The sequence below is a fragment of the Astyanax mexicanus genome, chromosome 1, assembly GCF_023375975.1.
Source record: "Astyanax mexicanus isolate ESR-SI-001 chromosome 1, AstMex3_surface, whole genome shotgun sequence".
In the NCBI taxonomy this organism is placed as follows: domain Eukaryota; kingdom Metazoa; phylum Chordata; class Actinopteri; order Characiformes; family Acestrorhamphidae; genus Astyanax; species Astyanax mexicanus.
Genome location: NC_064408.1, coordinates 3,028,332 through 3,055,235, shown reverse-complemented (window position 1 = coordinate 3,055,235; position 26,904 = coordinate 3,028,332). Strand labels below are relative to the sequence as shown.

Sequence of the window (26,904 nt, the reverse complement as noted above, 5' to 3'; positions counted from 1 at the left end):
AATGAAGTTGATGGGAGGACACCACGGAGGAAGACACTGCTGTCCAAAAAACATATATTTATATATATATTTATATATATATTGCTGCACGTTTGAAGTTTGCAAAAAAAAAGAGCAACTGGATGTTCCACTATTGCAATACTGGCTAAATATATATTGTGGACAGATGAAACCAAAATTTAGTTGTTTGGAAGGAAAACACACAACTCTATGTGTGGAGAAAAAAAAGGAACAGCACACCATCATCAAAACCTCATCCCAACTGTGAAACATGGTGGAGGGGGCATCATGGTTGGGGCTGCTTTGCTTTGCTGCCTCAGGGTCTGCACGGATTTTGCCGTCATCAACGAAAAAAAAAAAAGAATTCCCAAGTTAACCAAGACATTTTGCAGGAAAACTTAAGATCATCTGTTCTCCAACTGAAGCTCAACAGAGGATGGATGATGCAACAGGACAACGACCCAAAACATAGTAAATCAACAACCGAACGACTTCAACAGAAGAAAATAAATAAATACTCCTTCTGGAGAGTCCTGACCTCCTGAACCCAACTGAGACGCTGCAGCATCATGACCTCAAGAGAGCGATTCACACCAGATATCCCATAATATTATAGCTGAACTGAAACAGTTTAGTGAAGAGGAATGATCCAGAATTCCTCCTGACCGTTCTGCAGGTCTGATCTGCAGCTACAGGAAACCGTTGGTTGAGGTTTTTGCTGATAAAGGAGAATCAACCAGTTATTAAATCCAAAGATTCACATACTTTTATTCCCTCCTCACTGTGAATATTAACATGTTGTGTTCAATAAAACCATGCAAACATATATTGCATTACATGTTTTGTGTGGTTTTAGTTTAAGCAGACTGTGTTTGTCTATTGTTGGGACGTAGATGAAGATCAGAACACATTTAATGACCAATTTATGCAGAAATCCAAGTATAATCCCAAAGGATTCACATACTTTTTCTTGCAACTGTAGTTTTAAGAGTCCTAGATAATCCTAGATAGTAAGAGGAAAAGAAGAAATAGATAAAAAATAAATACATTTTTACATAGCAATTTAAACAGCATTTTTAACAATATTAACCCTTCGATGTCAAGTTATTGCGAGCAGTAACAAAATGAGCATGCTGTAATTTTATACAAACCATGTTTGACTTTCACAGTTCATTAAAACAAAGAAGCAAAGAAATAAATTAAAGTGAAAAAAAGCAGTTTTAGAACTAGTACGGTGTAAGTCCTGTGGTATATGTGTGCGGGGGCTTTTAAATAAAATGTTCTATATTTCTGCATAAATATAATCTAAAACATCATCATATTGTCGCACAAGCCCTGTAAGTAGATAAAAAGAACCCAGTTAAATAAACAAGATAACGATATTATACTTGTTCATTTATTTATTAAGGAAAATTATCCAAAATTACATATTTGTGAGTTTGTGTGTTTAGGGTCATTGTCCTGCTGCATGATCCACCTTCTCTTAAGATTCAGTTCATGGTCAAATATGGTCCTGAAGTTCTTTTTTTTTTTAATTTCTCTGATATAATTCAGAATTTATTGTTTCATCAATGATGGCGAGCCATCCAGGCCCAAATCATGATACCACCACCACCATGTTTCACAGTTGGGATAAGCTTCTTATGGTGGAATGCAGTGTTTTCCTTTTTTCTGAACATAACGTTTTTCATTTCATCTTAAAAGTTGCTTTTTGGTCTCATATGTCTACAAAACTTTCTTTTAATAGTCTTCTTGTTCGCCTGATCTTTATCAAACTTTTATTAGACGAACAGAAATGCTCTTTTTTGGAGAGCAGTGCACTGTGTAGCTCAGAATAGTATCTTGGGTTACCGGCTTTACACGCGAGATCAATGATGATACGAGCAATGAATTATAACAATAAATCACAACATACTGCAATATTTATACTAAACGTTTATACTAACTGCTGCCAAAAATTCCAATAAAACTTAAAGTTTCAGTTAAAGTTATTTTAATAAAAGAACACATCATAAGAAGTGCTTTCAGTCGAAAAAAATAAAAAACAGGACACAACGCTACTGAGTTTTTTAAGAAAAGAGCGAAGATGTCAAGTGCGGGTGCAGGGAGGACGCGGAGGCGGATGCAAATGCAAACAAAAAGGGATTTATTAACGAAAACAAATACAAAATACACAGGGATTTACCGAAAACAGGACTGAGGAAACTGGGGAAAACATGGAGCACTGACAGACGATAAATGTACAAGGATCGACACCGGGGAAATGGAACACGGACCTTAAATAGAGGTGCACACACACAGGGAACAGGAAACACCTGGGACGAAGGGGCGGAGCTACAAATGAACACAGGTGAGTGGAAAAACACTGGGAATGAAACACAGACCTGAGAATAACACAGACATGAGAAGCAGACAGACAAAAGACCTGACAGAACCCCCCCTTTAACGCGCAACTCCCGGGGCGCGTAAAAACAGATCCCCAGGAGCCGGGCAAGAGGGGGTGGAAAACACAACAGGATACCAAACAAGACTAAGACTGAGCACAGACGAGAGGAGACTGGCCAAAGGACGGGACAGGAAACTGAAACACAGACTGGACCCTAGACAACAAAAGGGACTGGACTGGAGATCGAACAGGGGACTGGACTAAGGATGTGAACGGACATTGGACGTTAGACTGGACACTAGACACAAATGGAGACTGGATATTGGGCAGGACAGGGGATGGGAAATGAGACTGAACAGGGGACTGGACAGTCGGCATAAACGGAGACTGGACATTGGGCTGGACAGGGGATACAGACTGCGACTGGAATGGAGACTGGGGAGGTGGGAAAAGCAGAGACTGGACAGGGGACGAGAACTGAGACTGGACAGAGGGCTGTACATCGGGCAGGGATGCAGACAGGGCAGGGGACATGAACAAAGACTGGACAGGGGACGGAGACTGGACGAAAGACTGGACAGGGGGTTGGACGTTAGACTGGGACAGAGACTGGACTGTGGACGAGAGAACCGGGACAAATACACTTACAGGGACAGAAACTAGCACAGTGACGGGGACAGGAACAGAAAAACCTAAGGGGACAGGAACATGAACGAACACAGATACGGGGACCAGGACAGGGAGTGACAGGGGGACCAAAAACATAGGAGGGTGCCCAGGACCAGCAAAAGTCTGTGGGGACAGCCTGGGCACAGTACTGGGGGCAAAGTCAGGAGGCCTTGCTGGCCTAGGGACACGGGGCCTAGGGCCAAACATTGTTCTTGGAGCAGGTACAGGAACAGGAGCGGCGGGCACCGCTGGCACTGGAGCTGAAGCAGTGGGTACCACGTGGGTGGCAGGCACTGCAGACACAGGAGCGGCGGGCACCGCTGGCACTGGAGCCGAAGCAGTGGGCACCACGTGGGCGGCAGACACTGCAGCTTGGGCAGGCGCGGCGGGTGCAGCTTGGGCACAGAGTCAGAGGCGGCCGGAGCCGCGGGCACAGAGTCAGAGGCGGCCGGAGCCGCGGGAACAGGGTCAGAGGCGGCCAGAGCCGCGGGCAGCGCTGATTCAGAGGCGGCCGGCGGCCGGCGGCCGCTGATACAGCTGGCGAAGACGCCGATTCAGCGGGAGCTGAGAGTGCGGCTGCCGCCAAGATCCGGCCTGGAACCGCAGATTCAGCTGTGGGCGAGGCTGTAGAAACCGGACCGGAGCTTGCTTCTGGAGCAGGAGTCGCAGACCTGGAATCCGGCCGGGCTGGAGAGCTGGAAACAGGTGGGGCTTGAGAGCTGAAAGCAGGTGGGGCTTGAGAGCGCGGTGGAGCTAGCAGGCTTGCTAGCTTAGCCGGAGCTTCAGAGAGCGGCGCTGCCGCTGGCGCTTTCTCGGGGGGCGGCGCGGCCACCGCTGAATTCTCGGAGCACGGATGAGCCGCGGGGGTCTCGGAGCGCGGAGCCTCAGCCACGAGATACTCGGAGCGCGGCGTCTCGGCCGCGGGATTCTCGGAGCGTGGCGTCTCGGCCGCGGGATTCTCGGAGCGCGGATGAGCCACGGGAGTCACAGAGCGTGGCGTCCCATCCGCTGGCTTCACGGAGCGTGGCGTCTCGGTCGCGGTATTCTCGGAGCGCGGCGTCTCGGCCGCGGGATTCTTGGAGCACGGCGTCTCGGCCGCGGGATTCTCGGAGCGCGGATGAGCCACGGGAGTCACAGAGCGTGGCGTCCCATCCGCTGGCTTCACGGAGCGTGGCGTCTCGGTCGCGGGATTCTCGGAGCGCGGCATCTCGGCCGTGAAAGTCACTGAGCGCGGGTAGAGTACAGCCCCTGTAGGAAACGGCAATGGAGTACGGGCTGCTGCGGGGTAGAGTTCCTCCTCCTCCTCGGAGCTACTGGGCGCACATCCCAGGTAGTCCCACGGGCTGCGCGCCACTTGCCTCGGGTACTCATGGCTACTGCCAAACACGGGATGAGACCCGAGGCTCAACGCACCAACCCTTAGCGCCCCCCCAAGAAAATCCTCCCCCGTAAAGGGATCCTCTTCATGCTGGCGGGACCCCTTAGAACGTCTACCCCGAGGCCTGTGGCGTCCTTTAGGCCTCGAGGATTCCAACGCCGGGGTCCCGCATGCTGCATGGCGGATCGCCAACCTGGAGCCGGTCCACTTGTTTGCTGCGTCCATATTTAGGTCGATCCTTCTGTCAAGTGCGGGTGCAGGGAGGACGCGGAGGCGGACGCAAATGCAAACAAAATGGGATTTATTAACGAAAACAAAAACAAAATACACAGGGATTTACTGAAAACAGGACTGAGGAAACTGGGGAAAACATGGAGCACTGACAGACGATAAACATACAAGGATCTACACCGGGGAAATGGAACACGGACCTTAAATAGAGGTGCACACACACAGGGAACAGGAAACACCTGGGACGAAGGGGCGGAGCTACAAATGAACACAGGTGAGTGGAAAAACACTGGGAATGAAACACAGACCTGAGAATAACACAGACATGAGAGCCAGACAGACAAAAGAACTGACAGAAGAAAATTTAAATATACAACAGAATTGACATGCCAATACATAATAATAATAATAATAATAATAATAATAACCAAATCTGTTATGTTATTTTAAAAATTAGGTGATAACGGATCAGTTTTTGTCATATATGTATATAATTAGTAAGTAAATGTAATGTGGAGTAACATATTTAGGTTGGACTTAACTAATAATAAACAGAAGTACAGAAAAAAATATTTTAAATTTTTTGTGATTTACTGATATTCCACAAATGTTGTTCTACTTTTTCCTCTCAGAAATATGTAATATAGGATAATTTTCCTCAATAAATAAATGAGCAAGTGTAATATTTTTGTCTCGTATGTTTAACTGGGTTTTCTTTATCAAAAATATGATCTGATGATGTTTTGAATCATATTTATGCAGAAATATTGAAAATTCTAGATTTTTAAATTCCTGCACTACTTCAGAAATGGAACGTCCCATCAACCAACCTCACTCACAAGATAGCACCTCACAACTTATACAGGTGTGGGCGTTACCAAGCCAAGATACATACAGCTGTCCTGTGAATGTTTGGCCTGTCAAACAGTGTAAAATAGTGAGATACGCCTCAGTGATTGGTATAAAATCACAGCATGCTTTTGTTAATGGTGTTAATAGTGATTGATTTCTGATTTTATTGATCAGTCCTTGGGCTCGTGTTCGTCCCCCAGTCCGCAGACGTCCTCCGCCGCTCTGTCCTCTTTACTGCGTTTGTTCTTTTTGTGTTTGTGTCGGCGGTGGCCGTCCCCGTCATCCTCGTGCTGTTTGCTGTAAACAGGAAATAGATTAAGTATAAGATACAGTATAAGAGTGATAATAAGAGCAGACCTGGTTCTAGACTGCCTTGTTAAAATTGATGTATAAAGTAAAGAAATGGGCGCCGAGTGGTCCAGTGGTCTAAAGCGCTGCCATTATGGGCAGGAGGTCGCAGGTTCGAAGCCTCTTTACCATCAAGCTGCCGGCGCTCAGAGGGAGCACAATTGGCCCTGCTCCCTCTGGGTGGGTACAGTAGATGGCGCTCTCTCCCCACATCACTCCTGTGGTGATGTCTGCAGCACAGGGCATCTGTGAGCTGATGTATCGGAACCGAGTCGCTGCGCTTTCCTCCGAGCGTTAGCGCTGTGATGCTGCCCGGTAATGCTGCATCAGCAGCAGCTCGAAAAGAAGCGGTGGCTGGCTTCACATGTATCAGAGGAAGCATGTGCTAGTCTTCACCCTCCTGGTGTGTTGGGGCATCACTAGTAATAAGGGGAGTCCTAATAAGTGGGTTGGGTAATTGGCCGTGTAAATTGGGGAGAAAATGGAAAAAATTAGAAATAAAATTATCAAAAAAAAAAAAAAAAAAAAAAGTAAAGAAATAAAAATGTTGAATGTGTCTTCAACCTTTTACGTAAAGCATAATAATTTATTCATTTAATAGTTTATTTAGCAGGGACAGTGTACATTAATTAGCATTACTGTAAATGCACCAGAATTAGCCTAAAGGCTATTTTTTTGTCCGTTGTTCCTGGACAGATCTTAAAATTGTCTACCTAAAAAAAACAACATAAAAGATTACAATGCATAATGCAATTATAAAAGAGCAATAAAAGATATAACGCAGTTTTTAAGTTAGCTAAAATACAGCTGTAGCTGAAAAGACACTGTAATTAAAGGTACTTTTCCCAAGGGAAAAAAAAACAAAAAATTCAATACTGTTTGTACAGTATAAAAAATTATGTAAAAATTACTCTTCAGAAAAGAATTTAAAACTGGCTGACCTGATGTGGAGGAGCTTTCAAATTCGACGCATTGTGGGGTTTCCTACAGTGTATATTTTTTTTGAATGAAACATTTATTAAATGAATGCAGAATGGTATTAAGTTAAGCCCATGTTAAGCGAGATTAGCTGTGTCTAACCAAATTAATAGCTTCATTAACAAACAGCTAGCTGCTAATGCTACAAGTTAAGCACCAAAAATGTTACAAGCCAGTAACACTGAGCAACCAATCACCAGGACTTGTCGTACTAAACCAAAACGTCCCTAAGCCAATCAGACATAAGCAAGGAAATGTCTTCAGGTTGCACAGAAAAATGCATTTTTGGTATTGGTTAAATTTTTTTTCACACATAATTTTAAAAACAGTCGTTGCTCACATTGTGCTTAGGGAGGCAATGCCCCCTCAGTCCCCTCCCTCTAGAACTGGCCCTGGTTAAAGGGTACGTTTATTGGGGGGAACTGTACTGTAATTTAAAGGAGTTTCTAGTAGGGCTGGGAATCGAAAAACAATACCAAAAAGTGTAAAAAATTGGTGCTTATTTTCGTTTCCTTGTGTGAAACGCACAAAAATGCACCAAATTTCGGACACCAAGGTAAACATATCAAAGTGCTCTAAAGTCTGGCTCTACTTCCTAAGATTCATCCACACTTCATTTCATTCAAATTGTCGACACACCGCCGCTGTGCTAAAGTCTCTCACTCGCTGTCTCTCTCTCTCTCTCAAATTTCTCTTACTCTTTCTCTCTCTCGCTCTTTCTCTCTTTTATTCGCTCTCTCTCACTCTGTTTTTCACTTGCTCTGTCTCTCTCTCTCTCGCTGTCTCTCGCTCTTGCTCTGTTTTTCTCTCTCGTGCTATCTGTCTCTCACTCAGTCTCTCTCTCACTGTCTCTCTCTCTCTCTCTGTCTCTTTCTCATTTGCTGTTTCTCTCTCTTTCTTCCTCTGTTACTCTCTCTCTCTGTCTCTCTCTCGCTCTTTTTCTCACTCTGTCTCTCTCTTTCTCTCTCTCTCTTTTTTCTTGCTCTGTTTCTCTCTCTCTGTCTCCCTCTCGCTCTGTCTCTCTAGTCTGTTTCTCTCTCTCTTGCTCTGACTTTGGTGGATTGCTATTGTAACGGTGCAGCTACCTGGACGTGTTCAACAAACGCTTCTCAGCAGAGGAAACTGAGCTGCTGGTTGACGCTGTGAAGGAGCTCCAGCAGCTCATTTACGGGAACAGCAATGTTATTTTATTTACTATTCTGTTTATTGTTGATGTAAAAGCGTGTGTAATAAGTGCAGAGATAGCGATGAACGTCTGACTGTTGGCGTCTGTCTAGGTTGTATTCAGTCAGTGGAGCTCCTGTGTTTTCTGTTACCAAGATAAACAAGCAAAACTCCAGAAAAGTACCTGAACAAACCTCATTTCCAGAACACCACGCCCATCAGTGTAGATATATATATGTATATATATCTATAACACGTATCAGCTGGTTTGATTCAGTCTGATTCTCACCGTTTGGAAGACTTGTGTTTCCCGCTCTCCTCCTTCTCCCTGTGCCGCCTCTCCCTCCCAGAATGCTCCTCTCTCCCTCGACTGCTGGCACGAGTGTGATGGAAGCGCTCGTACTCTCTCTCGCTCTCGCGGGCATAATAGCGATAGCGGTCGTCCTCACTGCTCACAGCAGGAGAGAGAGAGAGAGAGATAGAGAGAGAATGAATGAATAGAGAGCTTTGTGTGAACTTCACTCTCGCTCTGTTAACCACTCTCTCAAACACTTCAATCACACACACTCACTCTCACACACACTCTCTTTTAAAGAAAGAAGTTCTGGGAGTTTATAAAGTGTTTAGAGCAGCATGTATTTCCAGTGTTTAACAGTATTTGTGTAATCTGCTGGTTTCTTATGTGTTGCTAGGTGGTTGCTAAGATTTTGCTGTGGTACAGCGGTTAGTTGCTGAGGTAATGATATTGATTAGTTATTACTTGGTGGTTTCTTAGGTGTTGGTAGGTGGTTGCTAAGGTGTTGCTATGGTATAGGGGTTAGTTGCTGATGTGTTGCTGTGGTATAATAGTTAGCTGCTAAGGTGTTGCTGTGGTATATGGTTAGTTGCTGAGGTGTTGCTATGGATTAGGTGTTACTAGGTGGTGTCTTAGGTGTTGCTAGGTGGTTGCTAGGTGGTTGCTAAAATGTTGCTATGGTATAGCAGTTAGTTGCTGAGGTTTTGCTATGGTATAGCAGTTAGTTGCTGAGGTGTTAGATTAGGGGGTACTAGGTGGTATCTTAGGTGTTGCTTGGTGGTTGCTAAGATGTTGCCTTTGATATAACGGTTAGTTGCTGAGGTGTTGCTACGGTAAAATGTTTAGTTGCTGAGGTGTTGCTAGGGTATAACTGTTAGTTGCTGAGGTGTTGCTGTGGATTATGTGTTTCCTTAGGTGTTGCTAGGTGGTTGCTAAGGCGTTGCTGTGGTATACCAGTTAGTTGCTGAGGTGTTTTTCTGTGGTATAGTGGTTTGTTGCTGAGGTGCTTCTATGGAAAAATAGTTAGTTGCTGAAGTGTTGCTATGGGTTAGGTATTACTAGGTGGTTTCTCAGGTGTTGCTAGGTCATGGCTAAGATGTTGGTATGGGATAAGGGTTAGTTGCTAAGATGTTCTATGGTATAACGGTTAATTACTGAAGTGTTGCTATAGTATAACGGTTAGTTGCTGAGGTGTTGCTATGGATTAGGTGTTGCTAAGTGGTTGTTAAGGTGTTGCTGTGGTATAGTGGTTAGTTGCGAGAACGATATAAATGATAAACACTATTAACACTGTTGTAAACCTGGGTCTGGTTCAGCTGAAAGCTGAAAGGTTCTGACCCGTATTCGTTTGCGGTGGGCGTTCTCTCTCTCTCTCGTCGTTCTGCCTCTCTCTCTCTCTCGCGCTCCCTGTCGCGTCGGGAGTGCTCCCAGTGTCCTCCTACTCCTCCCCCTACGTTCTTCTCCATCACTCCACCCCACGGCATGTGGGAGGACGACACCGGCGGGTAGCTGATGAAGTTCGGCTCTGTAAATAAATATAAATATATATAAAGAAAAATAAAAAGTTTAAAATAATGGCTGTTTAGTTGCAGGACGAAACTTTCAGAAAAAAAGAGCATCCAAACATTTCTACACCAAAAACAATTAAAAAACTGTTTTACATCAAGATGTCTAATGACAAAATGTTGATACAATACCTCATTTAAAAGTTTAGAAGCCAGAACCAGAATAGCCACGCTGCTAACAGACAGGCTCAGCAGGTCGGTACTAGTTTGCCAAAATGCTAAGAGCTGGGTTTGTCCTGTTTGGAATTGAATAGCTGCGAAGCTGTGGTGCTAACAGACACATGTCTCGGAGTAGGTTAGCCTAGATGCTAACAGACAGGCTTCAGCAGGGTTGAAGCTACAATGCTAACAGACACAGCAGCCAGGATCCCCAGGTTAAAAGAAGATTAGCCAAGATGCTAACAGACAGGCTTCAGCAGAACTGGAAATGTGATATTAACAGGCAGACTCAGAACATTTGAACTGCGTTAGCTACAATGCTAACAGCAGGATCCAGGAGTATGGAGCAGATGATAGTAGTGAGGGGGCGTGGCTAAATAAGATGCATTGTAGTGCGACATCTACCTGGCAGTGTGTGTTACTGTAAGTGACGATGTCATCAGTGTTTATTACGTTTACCTCCACTGCTGTATCCAAAAGGGGGCGGGGCTCTGCTACCATACCCTGAAGTGGGACATCGGCTGTTAAGAAGAACACAGTTTAGAGAAGATGCAGAATTAGCCTGTACATGTTTAACAAATGTTCAGTCAGTAAAACATTCATATAAAAATAAATACTAATAAAATTCATACAAGAAGAGGTGGTTTAACATCACAGTTAGTTGCTGAGGTGTTGCTATGGAATACCACTATACCTCAGCAACACCTTAGCAACCAACCAAGCCACACCTATACCGTAGCAACTAACTGACATGCATATTATAAAACATTATGCCATAGCAACACCTCAGCAACTAACCACCCGGTCAGCAAAGGCCGGTCGGCAAAGGACGGTCAGCAAAGGCACCACCTTGACTAACTGATTTTCTGCAGGAATCCCAGTATACCTCAGCAACACCTTAGCAACCACCTGGCAACTCATTATAAACCACCTAGTAAAAGCTATACCATGGAAATACCTAAGCAATTAACCATTATACCATTGCAACACCAACACAACAACCTAGCAACACCATAGTAACATCTATACCTTAGCAACTAACTGTTATACCATAGCAGCTTCGCAGCAACTAACTGTTATACTACAGCAACACCTCAGCAACCTCTTAGAATTCAACTAGCAACACCTTAGAAACCACCTAGTAACATCTATACTTTAGCAACTAACTGCTAAACCAGAGCAACACCTAAGTAACCACATAACAACCACCTAACAATACCTTAGAAACCACCTAGTAACATCTATACCTTAGCAACTAACTGTTAAACCATAGCAACTTTACAACAACTAACTGTTATACTACAGCAACACCTTAGCAACCTCTTAGAATCCAACTAGCAACACCTTATAAACCACCTAGTAACGTTTATACTTTAGCAACTAACCGTTATACTATAGCAAAACCTCAGCAACTAACTGATAAACCATAGCAACACCTAAGTAAGCACCTAGCAATCACCTAACAACACCATAGAAACCACCTAGTAAAATCTAGGTAAATAACTGTTAAACTGTTAAAAACTTAGTAAATAAATGTTATACTATAGCAACTCCTCAGCAACTAACTGCTAAACAAGAGCAACACCTTAGCAACCTCTAAGAATCTGCCTAGCAACACTTTTGAAACCACCTAGTAACATCTATACCTTAGCAACTAACTGTTATACTATAGCAACACCTCAGCAACTAACTGCTAAACCAGAGCAACACCTAAGTAACCACCTAGCAATCACCATACAACACCATACAAACCACCTAGTAACATCTATAACTTAGCAACTTCTCAGCAACTAAACATTATACTAAAGAAACACCTTAGCAACCTCTTAGAATTCAACTAGCAACACCTTAGGAACCACCTAGTAACATCTCAGCAACTAGTACTGGACAATTAATTTGATAGAAATCAGTTCTGGATTAAACAGCATCTTCCTCTGTAAAGCACTGAGGTAATGACCATCATTATTATCATCATCATTACTCTCTTACCTGTTGACAGGTGGCATCATCAGGTTGGGTGGAGGGACGTGAGGAGGCGGGAATATACCTGAAGACAAGATAAAAAAACAACTTAACCAGGTGAAGAATCACTAATCTAAAACATATAACATTATAAAAAATATTAAATGCTTACCTGGAAGAGCAGGTGGAGGAATACCTGTAATAAAATGACATCATCACCACTGTCATTAACATCTTCACCATTATCATACTTACTTAATTGATACGAACATGATTATTGCAATCATCCATATCACTGTATAATAATCATGTGACCACATGTGTAGAGCCCTATTCTATTGAATGCACTCAGCTACTTTACATAAGTTGCACCCATTGCTAACCCAGGTGTGCAAAGGCACAAACACAGCTTGTCTAGTCCCTGTATTAGCGGAGTTCTGCCAAGTACTGATTCCATGTCTACCATAATCACAGCAACCTTCTACTAACTTTCTACCAACCCCAAAACAACCACCTGGGATACCATATTAACCACCTATCAATGCCATACATCTACATGGGACACAAAAGCAATCATCTAGTTATACCACATCAACAAGCTGAGATACCACACCAACCATCCAGCAACACCACACCAACCAGCTGAAATACCATAGCAACCATCTAGCAACACCACACCAACCAGCTGAAATACCACAGCAACCATCTAGGAACATCACACAACCAGCTAAGGTATCACAGCATCCATCTAGCAACACCACACCAACCAGCTGAAATACCACAGCAACCATCTAGCAACACCACACAACCAGCTAAGATACTACAGCAACCATCTAGGAACATCACACAATTAGCTGAGACTCTACAGCAACCATATAGCAACACCACACCAACCAGCTGAAATACCACAGCAACCATCTAGCAACACCACACAACCAGCTAAGATACTACAGCAACCATCTAGGAACATCACACAATTAGCTGAGACTCTACAGCAACCATATAGCAACACCACACCAACCAGCTGAGATACCACAGCAACCTTCTTGCAACACCACATCAACAAGCTGAAATACCACAACAACCACCTAGCAACACCACACCAACCAGCTGAGATACCACAGCAACCTTCTTGCAACACCACATCAACAAGCTGAAATACCACAACAACCATCTAGCAACACCACACCAACCAGCTGAGATACCACAGCAGCCATCTTGCATCACACTAACCAGCTGAAGAAACACAGCAAACTTCTAGCAACACAACACCAACAAGCTGAGATACCGCAACAACCATCTAGCAACACCACACCAACCAGATGAGAAGTCATGTTTTTTGGGGCATTTTTGAGCCAAACGTTTCAAACTGTTGATTGGATTTTTATCAGATTTTATCAGTGATGTTAAATATGTTGTTGAAATGGTAATTAGACCTTCAGTTTACAGTATTTTGGCCACTCCCCATTCAAACAGACAGGAGGCGGGGCTTGTATGAGGCTCAGGTGGTATTCTTACCTGGGGGCTGCATGGGTGGGGGAATTCCAGACACAGGAGGTGGGCGGTGCAGGAAGTGCGGTGGAGGAACTCCAATAGGAATTGGAGGCGGGGCAGTGGGAGGAGTCACGGGCTGTGGCTTGTTGCCATGGTCCCCAAGAACCTGTAATGTAAGAAAAATGTAGTTCTATGCCAGTAACTAATTAGCATAAGAGAGGAAAAACATCAGTATCTTCCACTCTAAACTCTCACCTGAATGGGGTTCTGTTCTGGGATCTCTCTCCGACGCCCCTCCACCCTACGAATGGTTCCCATCTGTCCGCCAATCACATCGATGGTCCCGCCCATTTTCCTGCATTGTGGGATATCCACTGTTTAGTTGAAAAATATGAGTTTCTTTGATTTTACCACATTAAAAACCTCTGGAATATAATCAAGAGAAAGATGGATGATCACAAGCCATCAAACCACCAAACTGAACTGCTTGAATTTTTACACCAGGAGTAAAGCAGCATAAAGTTATCCAAAAGCAGTGTGTAAGACTGGTGGAGGAGGAGAACATGATGCAAAGATGCATGAAATTAAAACTGTGATTAAAAAACAGAATTTGATATACATATGATATACAAATGTTACTATTTAGAGCAGGGGTGTCCAAACTACGGCCCGAGGTATTTTAGAAACAGAATGAAAGTTGGCCCGCTGTTCAGCAGGTTTTTATAATGTGAGATTCAAAGTTTGAACGCTAGGTGTCAGAAACGAGCCAAAGAGTCTAAAAGTTGCCGTAATTAAGGAATTTAATATTAAGAGACATCATGAAATTAAACATCAATTTGAAAAATCTTAGTTTACACAACACTGTCAAAGATAAAGAGAGTAAGTCAAGTAAAATGGTGTGTAAATGAAATAATCAGGAAAATTTATTATTTAAAGTGGTATATTTCATTATTTGTTTTATTACAGAGTCTGTGGCCCGTGACTTCAAACATATTTCTCCTTCTGGCCCCCAACAAAAAAAGTTTGGACATCCCTGATTTAGAGCATACATTGTAATTAAGGTAAGTATTTACTTAACAATTACACTGATGTTGCAGACCTCTCAGAATGTATCATATTAGATATGATATGGGTTAAGACACCCTGTACCTGTTGGGTGGAGGTCCAGCTTTCAGTCTACTGGATGCTGATATAACCTGTGGTGGGAACTCAGTCTTATAGTCCAGTTTAGGCGCTGGGCTCTCGGGGTCCTTCTCCAAACTGACCGTTCTACCCTGCTGGACCTGAAGGAGGAGAAAATATAAATTAATACAGTATTTTTTTGCACTATAAGCTGCATTTAAAATCCTTTAATTTCCCCAAAAATCATCAGAGCTCCTTATAATCCGGTGCTCCTTATGTATGAATTCTATCAGTCAGGTTTTAAGGAGCAGTAAAGACACTCCACTGAAGTACAGAGTTATACAGGAGTTTCAGTGAAGTTTCTCCAGCAGAATTAGCATTAGCATTAGCCACAACGCTTAGCCCTAGCTCTTTTCCTGTTCAGAGGTGAGTATATCGGTCTGTAGCCTGCTGCATTAGCATTAGCTGCTAACCGCAGTGTTAGCTATTTCGCTGTTCAGAGTTGAGTATTATCCACCTGTAGCCTGCTGCTATCCTTGGCTAGCACTGCTGGAGCAGCATTAGCATTAGCCGCTAACCGCACTGAGCACTAGCTCTTTAGCCATTCAGAGGTGAGTATATCAGCCCGGAGCCTGCTGAAAACCCCGACTAGCACTGCTGGAGCAGCAGCATTAGTTACTAGTGTCTCTTAAACTGTGCCTTATAATCCTGTGAAACTGCTGGATGCGAAGGTGTTGCTTGGTGGTTGCTAAGGTGCTCCTATTCAGTTGCTACACTAACAGACTGGTTGCTACAGTGTCACTAAGCAGTTTCTGAGGTTTTGCTTGGTTATTGCCTAGGTGTTCATTGGTGTTTCTTTGGAATAACTGCTGGTTGGTAAGGTGTTGCTTGGTGGTTGCTAAGGTGCTCCTATTCAAATCTTCCAGTAACAGGTTGGTTTATAGTGTCTTATAGTGTCTTATAGTGTCTTATAGTGTTCCTACACAAAATTGACTGGTTGCTACAGTGCCGCTAAGCAGTTTGTGAGTTGTTGCTAGATTATTACTAAAGTCACACCGAGCGCGGCAGAGAGAGAGGGGAGAAATGTAAACAAAAGCTCACCAGAGAAGCTTTTTATTTGATATTTTTTTCAATATCGTTCATTATAGTTCAAACAACCTCACAGGCCAGATGTTTTATGCTTGTGATCCACATCTGGCCCACGGGTCCTAAAACGTATCGTGCAGTAAACATGCTGATCCTGAGCTGCCCCCTGCTGGACGCTGCTGGTGCCAGTATTTTTGTGGCTGGGTGCCGGTGCCTGCCTGCCCTCTGGACCAGTTTCTCCTATAGATCTATTAATCTATAGACGAGCCATTCATCCCGTGCACCGTGCAGCTTGATTTAGGGCGTGTCAGTGTTGGCTTTGCTATTGTAACGACGGGAAAAGTACACCTTGTAATTAATACTCATAATTAATCATGAATGTGGTTAATTTTGGGCGTAACGTGAAATAATAAACCAATCAGAGTGTCTCTTTAAGAGCTCATCATTCCCTTTAAGAAGAGTCAGGTGCGCTCTGACTTTGAGAACCCAGGGGATTGCTATTTTAACGGTGCAGCTACCTGGACGTGTTCAACAAACTCTTCTCAGCAGAGGAAACTGAGCTGCTGGTTGACGCTGTGAAGGAGCTCCAGCAGCTCATTTACGGGAACAGCAATGTTATTTTATTTACTATTCTGTTTATTGTTGATGTAAAAGTTGAGTTTGTGCACTGTTACAGTGTTGCCAAGATAGCGATGAACGTCTGACTGTTGGCGTCTGTCTAGGTTGTATTCAGTCAGTGGAGCTCCTGTGTTTTCTGTTACCAAGATAAACAAGCAAAACTCCAGAAATGTAGCTGAACACACCTAATTTCCAGAACACCACGCCCATCAGTGCAGATATATTCAGAAATAATAAACATACGGTGATTTTATTCTCAAAGTTTGGTGGAACGCAGGGGTCCAGGCCGAGCTGAAGCCGCCGCTGCTTCTCACAGTACGCCTTCCACGTCTCCTCATTAAAACCGTAGTTAAAATAGTCCGACAGATCAGCTCCTGCACCCACACACACACACAAACACACAATAGTACGAATCATTTTTTAAAAATAAAATGCCGAATAAAATAAAATGTATATTATAGTTTCCTCTGAAAAACGTACTGTTTCTCTACAGCTTAAAACAGATATTGCAGTTAGAATAGAGTGGTTCACGCTGGTTGCCATAGTAACCCAGGTGGCTGTGGTTTTGCCAAATGGTCGTTAGGCGGTTGCTGCTTCTCCGGTTTTGCATGGTGGCCATTATGGTGTTTCCAAGAGGTTGCTTAAAAGGTGCTGTGGTATAGCTGTTGGTTGCGTGTGTGTCATTGCAAGGTGGTTGCTAAGATATGCTTATACTGGTTGCTATGGTGTCACTTAGCAGTTTCAAAGGTATGATAGCTGCCTCTTTGGACTAGCTGCTGGTTTACTAAGGTTTTGCTTGGTGGTTGCTAAGCTGCTCCTATTCAGTTGCTACATTAACAGACTAATGGACTGGTTGCTAAGGTGTTGCTAACCAGTTTCTAAGGTGTTGTTACATTACTGTATTCATAGGTGTTTACAGGTGCTTCTAAGGAATAGCTGCTGGTTTGCTAAGGTGTTGCTTGGTGGATGCTAAGGTGCTCCTATTCAGTTGCTACACTAACAGACTGGATGCTACAGTGTCTTATAGAGTTCCTAATCAGAATGGACTGGTTGCTACAGTGTCGCTAATCTTTTTCTAAGTTGATTATTGTGTTCATAGGTGCTTCTATGGAATAGATGCTGGTTACAAAGGTGTTGCTTGGTGGATGCTAAGGTGCTCCTATTCAATTGCTACAGTAACAGGTTGGTTGCTACAGTGTTGCTAAGCAGTTTCTAAGGTGTTGCTAGATTATTGTATTTAAAGATGTTCATAGGTGTTTCTTTGGAATAGCTGCAGGTTGCTAAGGTGTTGCTTGGTGGTTGCTATGGTGCTCCTATTCAGTTGCTACACTAACAGACTGGTTGCTACAGTGTCTTATAGAGTTCCTACACAAAACAGACTGGTTGCTATAGTGTCGCTAAGCAGTTTCTGAGGTGTTGCTTGGTTATTGCTTAGTTGTTCATAGGTGTTTCTTTGGAATAGCTGCTGGTTTGCTAAGGTGTTGCTTGGTGGTTGATAAGGTGTTCTAATTAAGTTCCTACACAAACGGACTGATTGCTATGGTGTCGCTAAGATTTATCTAAGTTATTTCTTGATTGTTGTGTTCATGGGTGCTTCTATGGAATAGCTGTAAGTTGCTAAGGTGTTGCTTGGTGGTTGCTAAGGTGCTCTAATTCAGATGCTACACTAACAGGTTGGTTGCTACAGTGTGGTTATACAGCTGGCACACTAACGGACTGATTGCTATGGTGTCGCTAGGCTGTTTCTAAGGTGTTGCTAGATTATTGTATTCAAAGATGTTCATAGGTGCTTCTATGGAATAGCTGCGAGTTGTTAAGGTGTTGCTTGGTGGTTGCTAAGGTGCTCCTATTCAGTGGCTACACTAATGGACTGAGTGCTAAGGTGTCGCCAAGCAGTTTCTAAGGTGTTGCTTGGTTATTGCTTAGGTGTTCATAGGTGTTTCTATAGAACAGCTGCTGATTGCTAAGGTGTTGCTTGGTGGTTGCTAAGATGCTCCTATTCAGTTGATACACAAACTGACCAGTTATTGCTTAGCTGTTCATAGGTGTTTCTGTGGAATAGCTGCTTTGGCTAAGGTGTGTTTTTTTAGTGGTTGATAATATTTTCCAATGCTATGGTTGCTATGGTGTTACTAAGCCTTTTTAAGTTGTTGCTAGAATAGTGTATTTATAGGTTTTCATAGATGCTTCTATGGAATAACTGCTGATAAGTGGATGCTAAGGTGCTCCTATTCAGTTGCTATACTAACAGACTGGTTGCTACAGTGTCGGCTAAGCAGTTTCTAAGGTGTTGCTAGATTATTGTATCCATAGATGTGCATAGGTGCTTCTATGAAATAGCTGTAAGTTGCTAATGTGTTGCTTGGTGGTTGCTAAGGTGCTCCTATTCAGTGGCTACACTAATGGACTGATTGCTATGGTGTCGCTAGGCCGTTTCTAAGGTGTTGCTAGATTATTCTATTCATAGGTGTTCATAGGTGCTTCTATGAAATATCTGCTGTTTTTTTTTTTAAGGTGAAGCTTGGTGGTTGCTAAGGTGCTCCTATTCAGTTGATACTCAAACTGACCAGTTGCAAAGATGTTTAGGTTATTGCTTAGCTGTTTATAGGTGTTTCTCTGGAATAGCTGCTGGTTGCTAAAGTGTTGCTTGGTGGTTGTTAAGGTATGCCTATTTAGTTGTTACACAATAACAGACTGGTTGCTACAGTGTCGCTAAGCTGTTTCTAAGGTGTTGCTAGATTATTGTATTCATAGGTGTTCACAGGTGCTTCTATGGAATAGCTGCTGTTTTTTTTTTAAGGTGAAGCTTGGTGGTTGCTATGGTGCTCCTATTCAGTTGCTAAGCAGTTTATAAGGTGTTGCTGGGTTGTTGCACTATATACACTACTGATACAGCACTGCCCTCTAATGTATACACTCTGAAGTGCAATAACTTACTAAGAATTATGTTAAATTCTGAAAATATTAAAATATTAAGATATAATTTTGTTATAGATTATTTTTTAGAATTTTTTGAGGTTGGTTTTGTAATAAAAATTATATAATACACAAGACAAATGATGAAAAAGTGTCTGTAGTGAAGCGACAGTGTGGAGAGTGATTTTTTACCCGGTTTTCTCCAGGGTTTGTCTTCATACGTATCCGCCTCCACCTCGCCCGCATGCAGCCCGTTAAAACCAGGAGCCTCCAGATCCACCACACCTTTACACTGAAGCTTATCTGATCCAGAATAGACAACAAAAAATAAAATCGGAGAATAACATTTTCAGCTGTATGTGTACTGCAATACACAGCACTGCCAGGGAGAGCATACAAACGGCATGTTTAAGTTCATTTTTACTCTCTACTAGAACAATAGTAAAGGACTAGGATTAGGATAATAGTTTAGGGAAATATGTTGTGTTCAATAAATATTTTTTAAATTGCAGTTTTGTAACTGCCTTTTCATTGAAAAGCAAGATATTTATTTATTTATCTTATATTAACCTCTTAACACCTGGCGTCCACATATGTGGACATGTGTCACATTTAGGGCTGTCTAGACCAAAACACTACATTTTGCTCTACATTGGCATGGAGTCCTCTTATGAGGCTATTATACTGCCACCTAGTGGTGGCAGAAGAGTTTAAAAAACACGTTACAGTTTCGATTTTATTCAGAAATTTAAATGAACAGTAAATACAGTAAATGTTTGTTTTTTGCTTATGTTAAGTAAATTCTTCTTTTTGAGACAGCACTTCAAATGAGACATATTGCTCAAAATGCGGCATTTCGACTTCATTGTGTTCTATCGACATATAAAACTAAAGTCCTCATATGTGGACATCATTTTTTTCAGAATCAACATCATGTAAAAAGATAATTCTTAGTTTTTACACTAATCAGGTGATGATTAGCCCAAATAGCAAAGAGAAATAAAAAATGCATGTTATGCAGGAGTGTTATCATTTCCTCCAAAGTAAATTCTTATAAACAGTGATTCCCAAGAACGCTGAATTTTTTTTTTTTTACAAACTCAGTAATTGACAGTAACAGATATTTACTCACTGGTAGCTGTGACTCCATATCCTCTCACTGGCTTGATGTTAAGGTTGATTCCAGACCCCCTGCACAAAATATACAAGATCAGACACACAATACAGAGTTTATAGATATTTTATTAGAGTGTATTAGATTAATAATAACTGAATCAGATCAGAGAAAGATTTTAATAGAGTACATGTAAGCCGGAGCTCCTGTTTTGATGTTGCCGATGGTAACCTTGACATCATCCTCATCATCACTGTCACTATCTTCCTCTTCTTCATCCTCTGCACTTTTGGTGGCCTCATAAAAACAAAAAAAAAAGAAATAGAGTTTTAAATTCCTGTAAACAGAATCACCAGCATCGTAATACTGCTCTGTAATTAATCTACAGTTACAGTAGATACAGAATCACCAGCACCGTAATCTGTTGTACCCATACTGCTCTGTAATTAATCTACAGTTACAGTAGATACAGAATCACCAGCACCGTAATCTGTTGTACCCGTACTGCTCTGTAATTAATCTACAGTTACAGTAGATACAGAATCACCAGCACTGTAATCTGTTGTACCCATACTGCTCTGTAATTAATCTACAGTTACAGTAGATACAGAATCACCAGCACTGTAATCTGTTGTACCCGTACTGCTCTGTAATTAATCTACAGTTACAGTAGATACAGAATCACCAGCAGTGTAATCTGTTGTAGTCGTACTGCTCTGTAATTAATCTACAGTTACAGTAGATACAGAATCACCAGCACTGTAATCTGTTGTACCCGTACTGCTCTGTAATTAATCTACAGTTACAGTAGATACAGAATCACCAGCACTGTAATCTGTTGTACCCGTACTGCTCTGTAATTAATCTACAGTTACAGTAGATACAGAATCACCAGCACTGTAATCTGTGTAGTGCAGAATCTTGCAGTACCTGCTCTGCTTCATTCTTGTCCTCTGGGTCGGCACTGAGCTCCTCAGCTGGTTCCTCTTTCTCCCTGTAGCACAGAGGAGGAGCTGCGGTTAGCTTAGCTTCACTGAACATCAATTATTTAATCATTCAAACTCATTAAACTACCACTACAAAACAGATCTGGCTCATTCCGGCATGGAGTCCACAGAAGGACCCAATTAGTCCAAAAACAATATGTATGCATGTTTCTGTCTGAACTGGCTGTAGAAACCTTAGACTGGGATTCCCGTCATCTTGTTCAAAATCGATGTAGATGGTATAGGCAGTGTCTCCATATGAGGCCAAAGGGTCAGTGTTTAAAAAAATGAATTATCATGGTGCAGAGTGGCAGAATGTAACGTCCACAAGACACGAGGACACGGGGTCTTTAGAGGTTAAAGTGCCACTATTTCATAAATAACTTAAATTAGTACCTCTGAAGTAATAAGGTGATAGGCCAGCTATAGAAGCGGATGAGGTTTCCGTGTACTTTCCTTATGTAGACACATAACAATATGCAAATCAGTCAATCAATAACACCCCCCCCCCCCCACGCTGATGATGTCTAATCATCTGCATCTCATCGCTTACAGAGGCACACTGCAGTTGCTCAGCCCAATCAGCTCTTCCTTCTGCCCCGCCTCTAAACCCATACATCACCCAGTGCCTGCCTGATGTTCTGTAGATGTTCTGTCACTGATGAGCAGTCATCGTCTACAACATCACGGTTCTGGTTTGGTTCTGGTCAGACTTCAAAAACTGACTGTTTACTCGCTGCGTAATATATACTGTTCTAATGCATCTCAAAACATTTTTAATAATATTGAAAAGTTACTTTATTTCAGTAACTCTATATATTATATAGATGTCTTAAACACACAGAGTGATCTATTTTAAGAGTTTATTTATTTTATTGTTGATGAGAAAATTAGAATATTATATTATAAGACCAATTGGTACTGCTGGCAGTGTGGGCAGTGTGCCAAGTCCTGCTGGAAAATGAAATCCACATCTCTAAACCATCACTGATGATCGAGCAGTTTGGACTGTGTGTCTCTCCACTCTTCCTCCAGACTCTGCTCCCTTGATTTACTTTAAATGAAATGTAAAATTTACTGATGATCAGTGATGGTTTGGATAATATAAAGAAAATCACTGAATGAGAATCAGATAAAGTGTTTTCTTACCTCGTCTCATCATTTACAGACGGATTCTTGGAGTTTTCATCTGCTTGAGAAAAAAGAAATTAAATAATTGTTCATGTTTCTGTGGATTAGCATACTTATCTTGTCATTATCTAATCCTGCCATTGCAGTCTTAATACATGACATTACTATTTAAAGTTCCAAGCTGAAAGAATATAAAAAACCTATAAAAGACAATCAGTATTGTGCACTTTTTAATTTGGGTCATAAATTCCAGACTTTTTCTGGGCTTTTTTTTTTTCGGTGAAAACAGGTTAAAGTGCCTTTAATCTAACATGTGTTACATAATGGTTGAAATTGTTTATAAAATGTACTAACCTAAAGTTTAACATTAAAATTAAATAGAATTTATTAACTTCATTATGAATGCATGTCTGATTTGGCTTTTGACTCTATCTGCAAATAAGATTTAAATACATAACACATCTTTTTCCAACTTAGCATTCTAAGTTTTAAAATATAAATAACTTCTTATCATGAGTTATATTCACTTGTTCTGGTAATTTATTTTAACTCATTTATTTAAGTATCTGCAGGAACACATTTCTGATTATTATAATGAGTTTATACACATAAGTAAAAGTCATCCATGTAGTAAATGGTAACTTGCTCTTACAGCCATCAACACTGAGACTGGCACGACTACACACTGATGGTGAGTAAAGGGTGAAAGGAAGACACACCCACTATGCAAATAAATGGTTGCAGGAGCCAATAGGAAAAGTGTGCACTATAACTCACATTTTCTAGTTAATTTTAACTTGTTCCAATTTTTTTACTTGATTAAACTAATGTGAAAAACCTAGAAACCACCTCAAAAGTTATACCAAATTATGAAACTGCTAACCAACCACCTCAGATACTATAGCAACTGCCTAGCAACCACCTAGCAACAACTTAGCAATCACCTGGAATACCTCAGCAACTTTCTAGCAACACCTTACCCACCAACTCTAAAAAATTATACCAACTATCTAGCAACCACCTGGAATACCTCAGCAACTGCCTAGCAACACCTTAACAGCCACTTTACATATGATAGCAACCACCTGAAATAACTTGGCAACTGACGAGCAGCACCTTAGCAACCACCTCAGAAATTACACCAACCACCTAGCAACCGCCTGGAATACCTTAGCAACTACTGAAAATGAAAGCAACTTCAAATGAAAGCAACTTCAAAAATGAAAATGAAACCAACCACCTAACAACAGCTTAGCAAAACCTTAGCAACCACCTGAATTACCTCAGCAACTGTCTGGCAACACCTTAGCATTCACATCAAAAATGATAGCAACTACATAGTAACCACGTAGTAACCACCTGGAATACCTCAGCAACTACCTAGCAACACCTTAGCAGCCCCTTTAGATATGATAGCAACCATCTAGAATACCTCAGCAATTGTCAGGCAACACATTAGCGACCACCTCAAAAATGATAGCAACCACCTAGCCATCACCTGGAATACCTCAGAAACTTAGAAATTGCAGACCAACCACCTCACAGATAAGACAGCAACTGCCTAGCAACCACTTGACAACATCTTAGCAACCTCAGCAACTGCCTTGCGTCACCTTAACAGACATTTTAAATATGATAGCAACCACTTAGCAGCCACCTGGAATACCTTAGCAACTGTCATGCAATACCTAAGCAAACATCTCAAAAATGATACCAACCTTAACAGACATTTTAAATATGATAGCAACCACTTAGCAGCCACCTGGAATACCTTAGCAACTGTCATGCAATACCTAAGCAAACATCTCAAAAATGATACCAACCACCTAGCAACAGCTTAGCCAGACCTTATCAACCACATGGAATACCATAACTACAGCAACAGCTCAGCCACCACTTGGCAACATCTTAGCTACCACCCGGATTATCTCAGCAACTGCCTTGCAACACCTTAACAGACACTTTAAGATATGATAGCAACCACCTATCACCACAAAGTAACCACCTGGAATGCCTTAGCAACTGCTTAGCAACACCTTAAGAGCCAATTTAGATATAATAGCAACCACTTAGTAACCACCTGCAACACCTTAAAAACCTCCTCAAAAATGATACCAACCACTTAGCAAACACCTGGAATACCTTAGCAACTGTATAGCAACATCTTAGCAACCACCTCAAAAAATAATACAGACCACAAAACAAAAGCTTGGCAAAACCTAAGCAAGCACTTGGAATACCATAGCAACAGCAACATCACAGCAACCACTCTTTACACTCTTCACACAGAATCAACTTAGCACATTTTTTTTATTTTTCTGTTTCTCTTTTTAGTTATGTTTTGCTGTTTATTATCTAAAGGCAGTTTATTATAAATGCTCTACTGTATCCCTCCGCCTGAGAGGGAGTAAAATTGAAAAGCGGTGACGTACCGAAACGCATCACTACCAACAACATTCAAACCAGTGCGCAGCAGCGAAATAGTCCCGGGCCAGTTGTAGGTTTTCACGTGTTGTTGTCGTTATCTGGTGTTTAATATGAGTCTGAAACGCTGGAGAATACACTGCTGGATAATTTGTATTATATAATAAAGTTTATATCTGTGTGTTTTGTGGAATATTGAGGGACTATTTTTTTCAGCATGCAGCTATAGGCTTTTACTGTAGAGCCTGAGCACAGGCTGCGCTGCTCAGTGATATACAGCGCGTTTACAGCGGATTTATTAAAGCTAGAGCTGTATAACTGGTGTTTTTATGCAGTATTTTCTTTATTAAAGCTGTGATTGAGGTGTTTAAGTGATTTATTTGGATATTCGGGCTGTTTTTACCCCCATAGAGCCAGTGCTCTTCATCCTCCACCTGCTGGGACTCCTCCTCCTCCTCCGCCGCCGCCGCCGCACTGGCCATACTGCGCTCTGTGATCCGATTCACTGCTGATCGGGAATCGATTACCATCAGAAACTCAGCCCTAATCAATAAAAATCAGCCTGCAAATTCGGATATTCCGCGATTTCCTTCCCGCTTCCATAATCCCGTTAAAGCTTTCCCCTCTCGCGGTCCTAAAGCCCTACGAGTCCAGCTCACAGAGCTGCACGAGTCGACTCCTAAAGCCAAGGAGTCGATTCTCTGATTCTTTCTCTTTTTTTAAGAGTCTAACTGAGTGGTTTATGTGTTTAATATTCTATACACAGTATAAACATAATCTGAATAATCTTTTAAAGTGTAAAACATATGAAATAAGAAATGTGTGACAAAGCATTGGAGAAGCATAAATGAGTCGATTCTCTGATTCTTTCTTATTTGAAAATTCTAATCAGTAGTTTATGTGTGCAATATTCTGTAAACAATAATAATCTGACTATATTTTATTGCATCTGTTTTGTAAAGCAAAAAAAAGAAAGAAACTAGTCTTTTTATGTTTATTAAGTGTAGTTGTTGAAGCATGAAGGAGTCGATTCTCCGATTCTTTCTTATTTATGGGTCTAACAGAGAGTAATTTATGAGTGTAATATAATTTTCTTAATCTATCTATCTATCTATCTATCTATCTATCTATCTATCTATCTATCTATCTATCTATCTAAAAGAGTGTTTTCTCAGTTTTTTCCTATTTCTGAGTGAGTGGTTTAGGAAGCGTAGTTGTTGAAGCTTGAAGGAGTCGATTCTCCGATTCTTTCTTATTTAGGAGTCTGGTTAAGTAGTTTATAAAGTGTAATATAATATAAAAACAATTTACTGTCTTTTGTTGTATTTGTTTTGTACAACAAAACAAATGAGAATTTAACAAGAGCTGGAAACGAATAAAAGAATCAATTCGACTATTATTTCTTGTTTGTGAGTCTAACTAAGTGGTTCATGAACTGAACAAAATAAAATGAAAAACATACCCACCTCAATGAATAAAAAAGAGTCGATTCTCCGATTCTTTCTTATTTGGGAGTCCAACTAAGTGGTTTATGAAGTGTAACATTATGTAAAAATAATAATCTGACTGTCATTTGATGTCTTTTAAAGTGTAAAACAAAATAAAATGAAAAATGTGTAACACAAACATACACATCTCAATGAATAAAAAAATGAGTCGATTCTCTAATTCTTTCTTATTTGGGACTCCAACTAAGTGGTTTATGAACTGTGGTTGTAGAAGCTTAAAAGAGTCGATTCTCCGATTCTTTCTTATTTGTGGGTCTAACTGAAAGTAATTTATGAGTGTAATATCATTGTCTTTTCTATCTATCTATCTATCTATCTATCTATCTATCTATCTATCTATCTATCTATCTATCTATCTATCTAAAAGAGTGGATTCTTAATTTCTTTCCTACTTCCTATTTTTCCTATTTCTGAACATACCCACCTCAATGACTAAAAAAGAATTCTCTAATTCTTTCTTTTTTCGGAGTCTAAGTGGTTCATGAACTGTGGTAGTAGAAGCTTAAAGAGTCGATTCT

General features: G+C 41.4%; 1 protein-coding gene across 2 annotated transcripts; it reads right to left on the bottom strand.

Annotated features, from left to right (window-relative positions):
• Positions 1–4,611: 4,611 nt before the first annotated feature.
• LOC103047523 (pre-mRNA 3'-end-processing factor FIP1) lies at positions 4,612–25,544 on the bottom strand. 2 transcript variants are annotated; one of them, XM_049465418.1, is made up of 16 exons: positions 25,282–25,544; positions 22,473–22,515; positions 21,268–21,331; positions 20,528–20,634; positions 20,356–20,414; positions 19,416–19,526; positions 16,551–16,681; positions 14,631–14,764; positions 13,737–13,836; positions 13,506–13,647; positions 12,160–12,183; positions 12,015–12,072; positions 10,485–10,546; positions 9,640–9,826; positions 8,296–8,454; positions 4,612–5,813 (listed from the first exon to the last, which is right to left on the bottom strand). In XM_049465418.1, exons 1-16 carry the CDS (start codon positions 25,406–25,408, stop codon positions 5,687–5,689), a joined length of 1,635 nt encoding a protein of 544 aa, XP_049321375.1. In that variant the 5' UTR covers positions 25,409–25,544; the 3' UTR covers positions 4,612–5,686. The 2 variants fall into 2 exon arrangements, with proteins under 2 accessions (XP_049321375.1, XP_049321377.1); XM_049465420.1 differs by having other exon boundaries at positions 22,473–22,512.
• Positions 25,545–26,904: the final 1,360 nt, after the last annotated feature.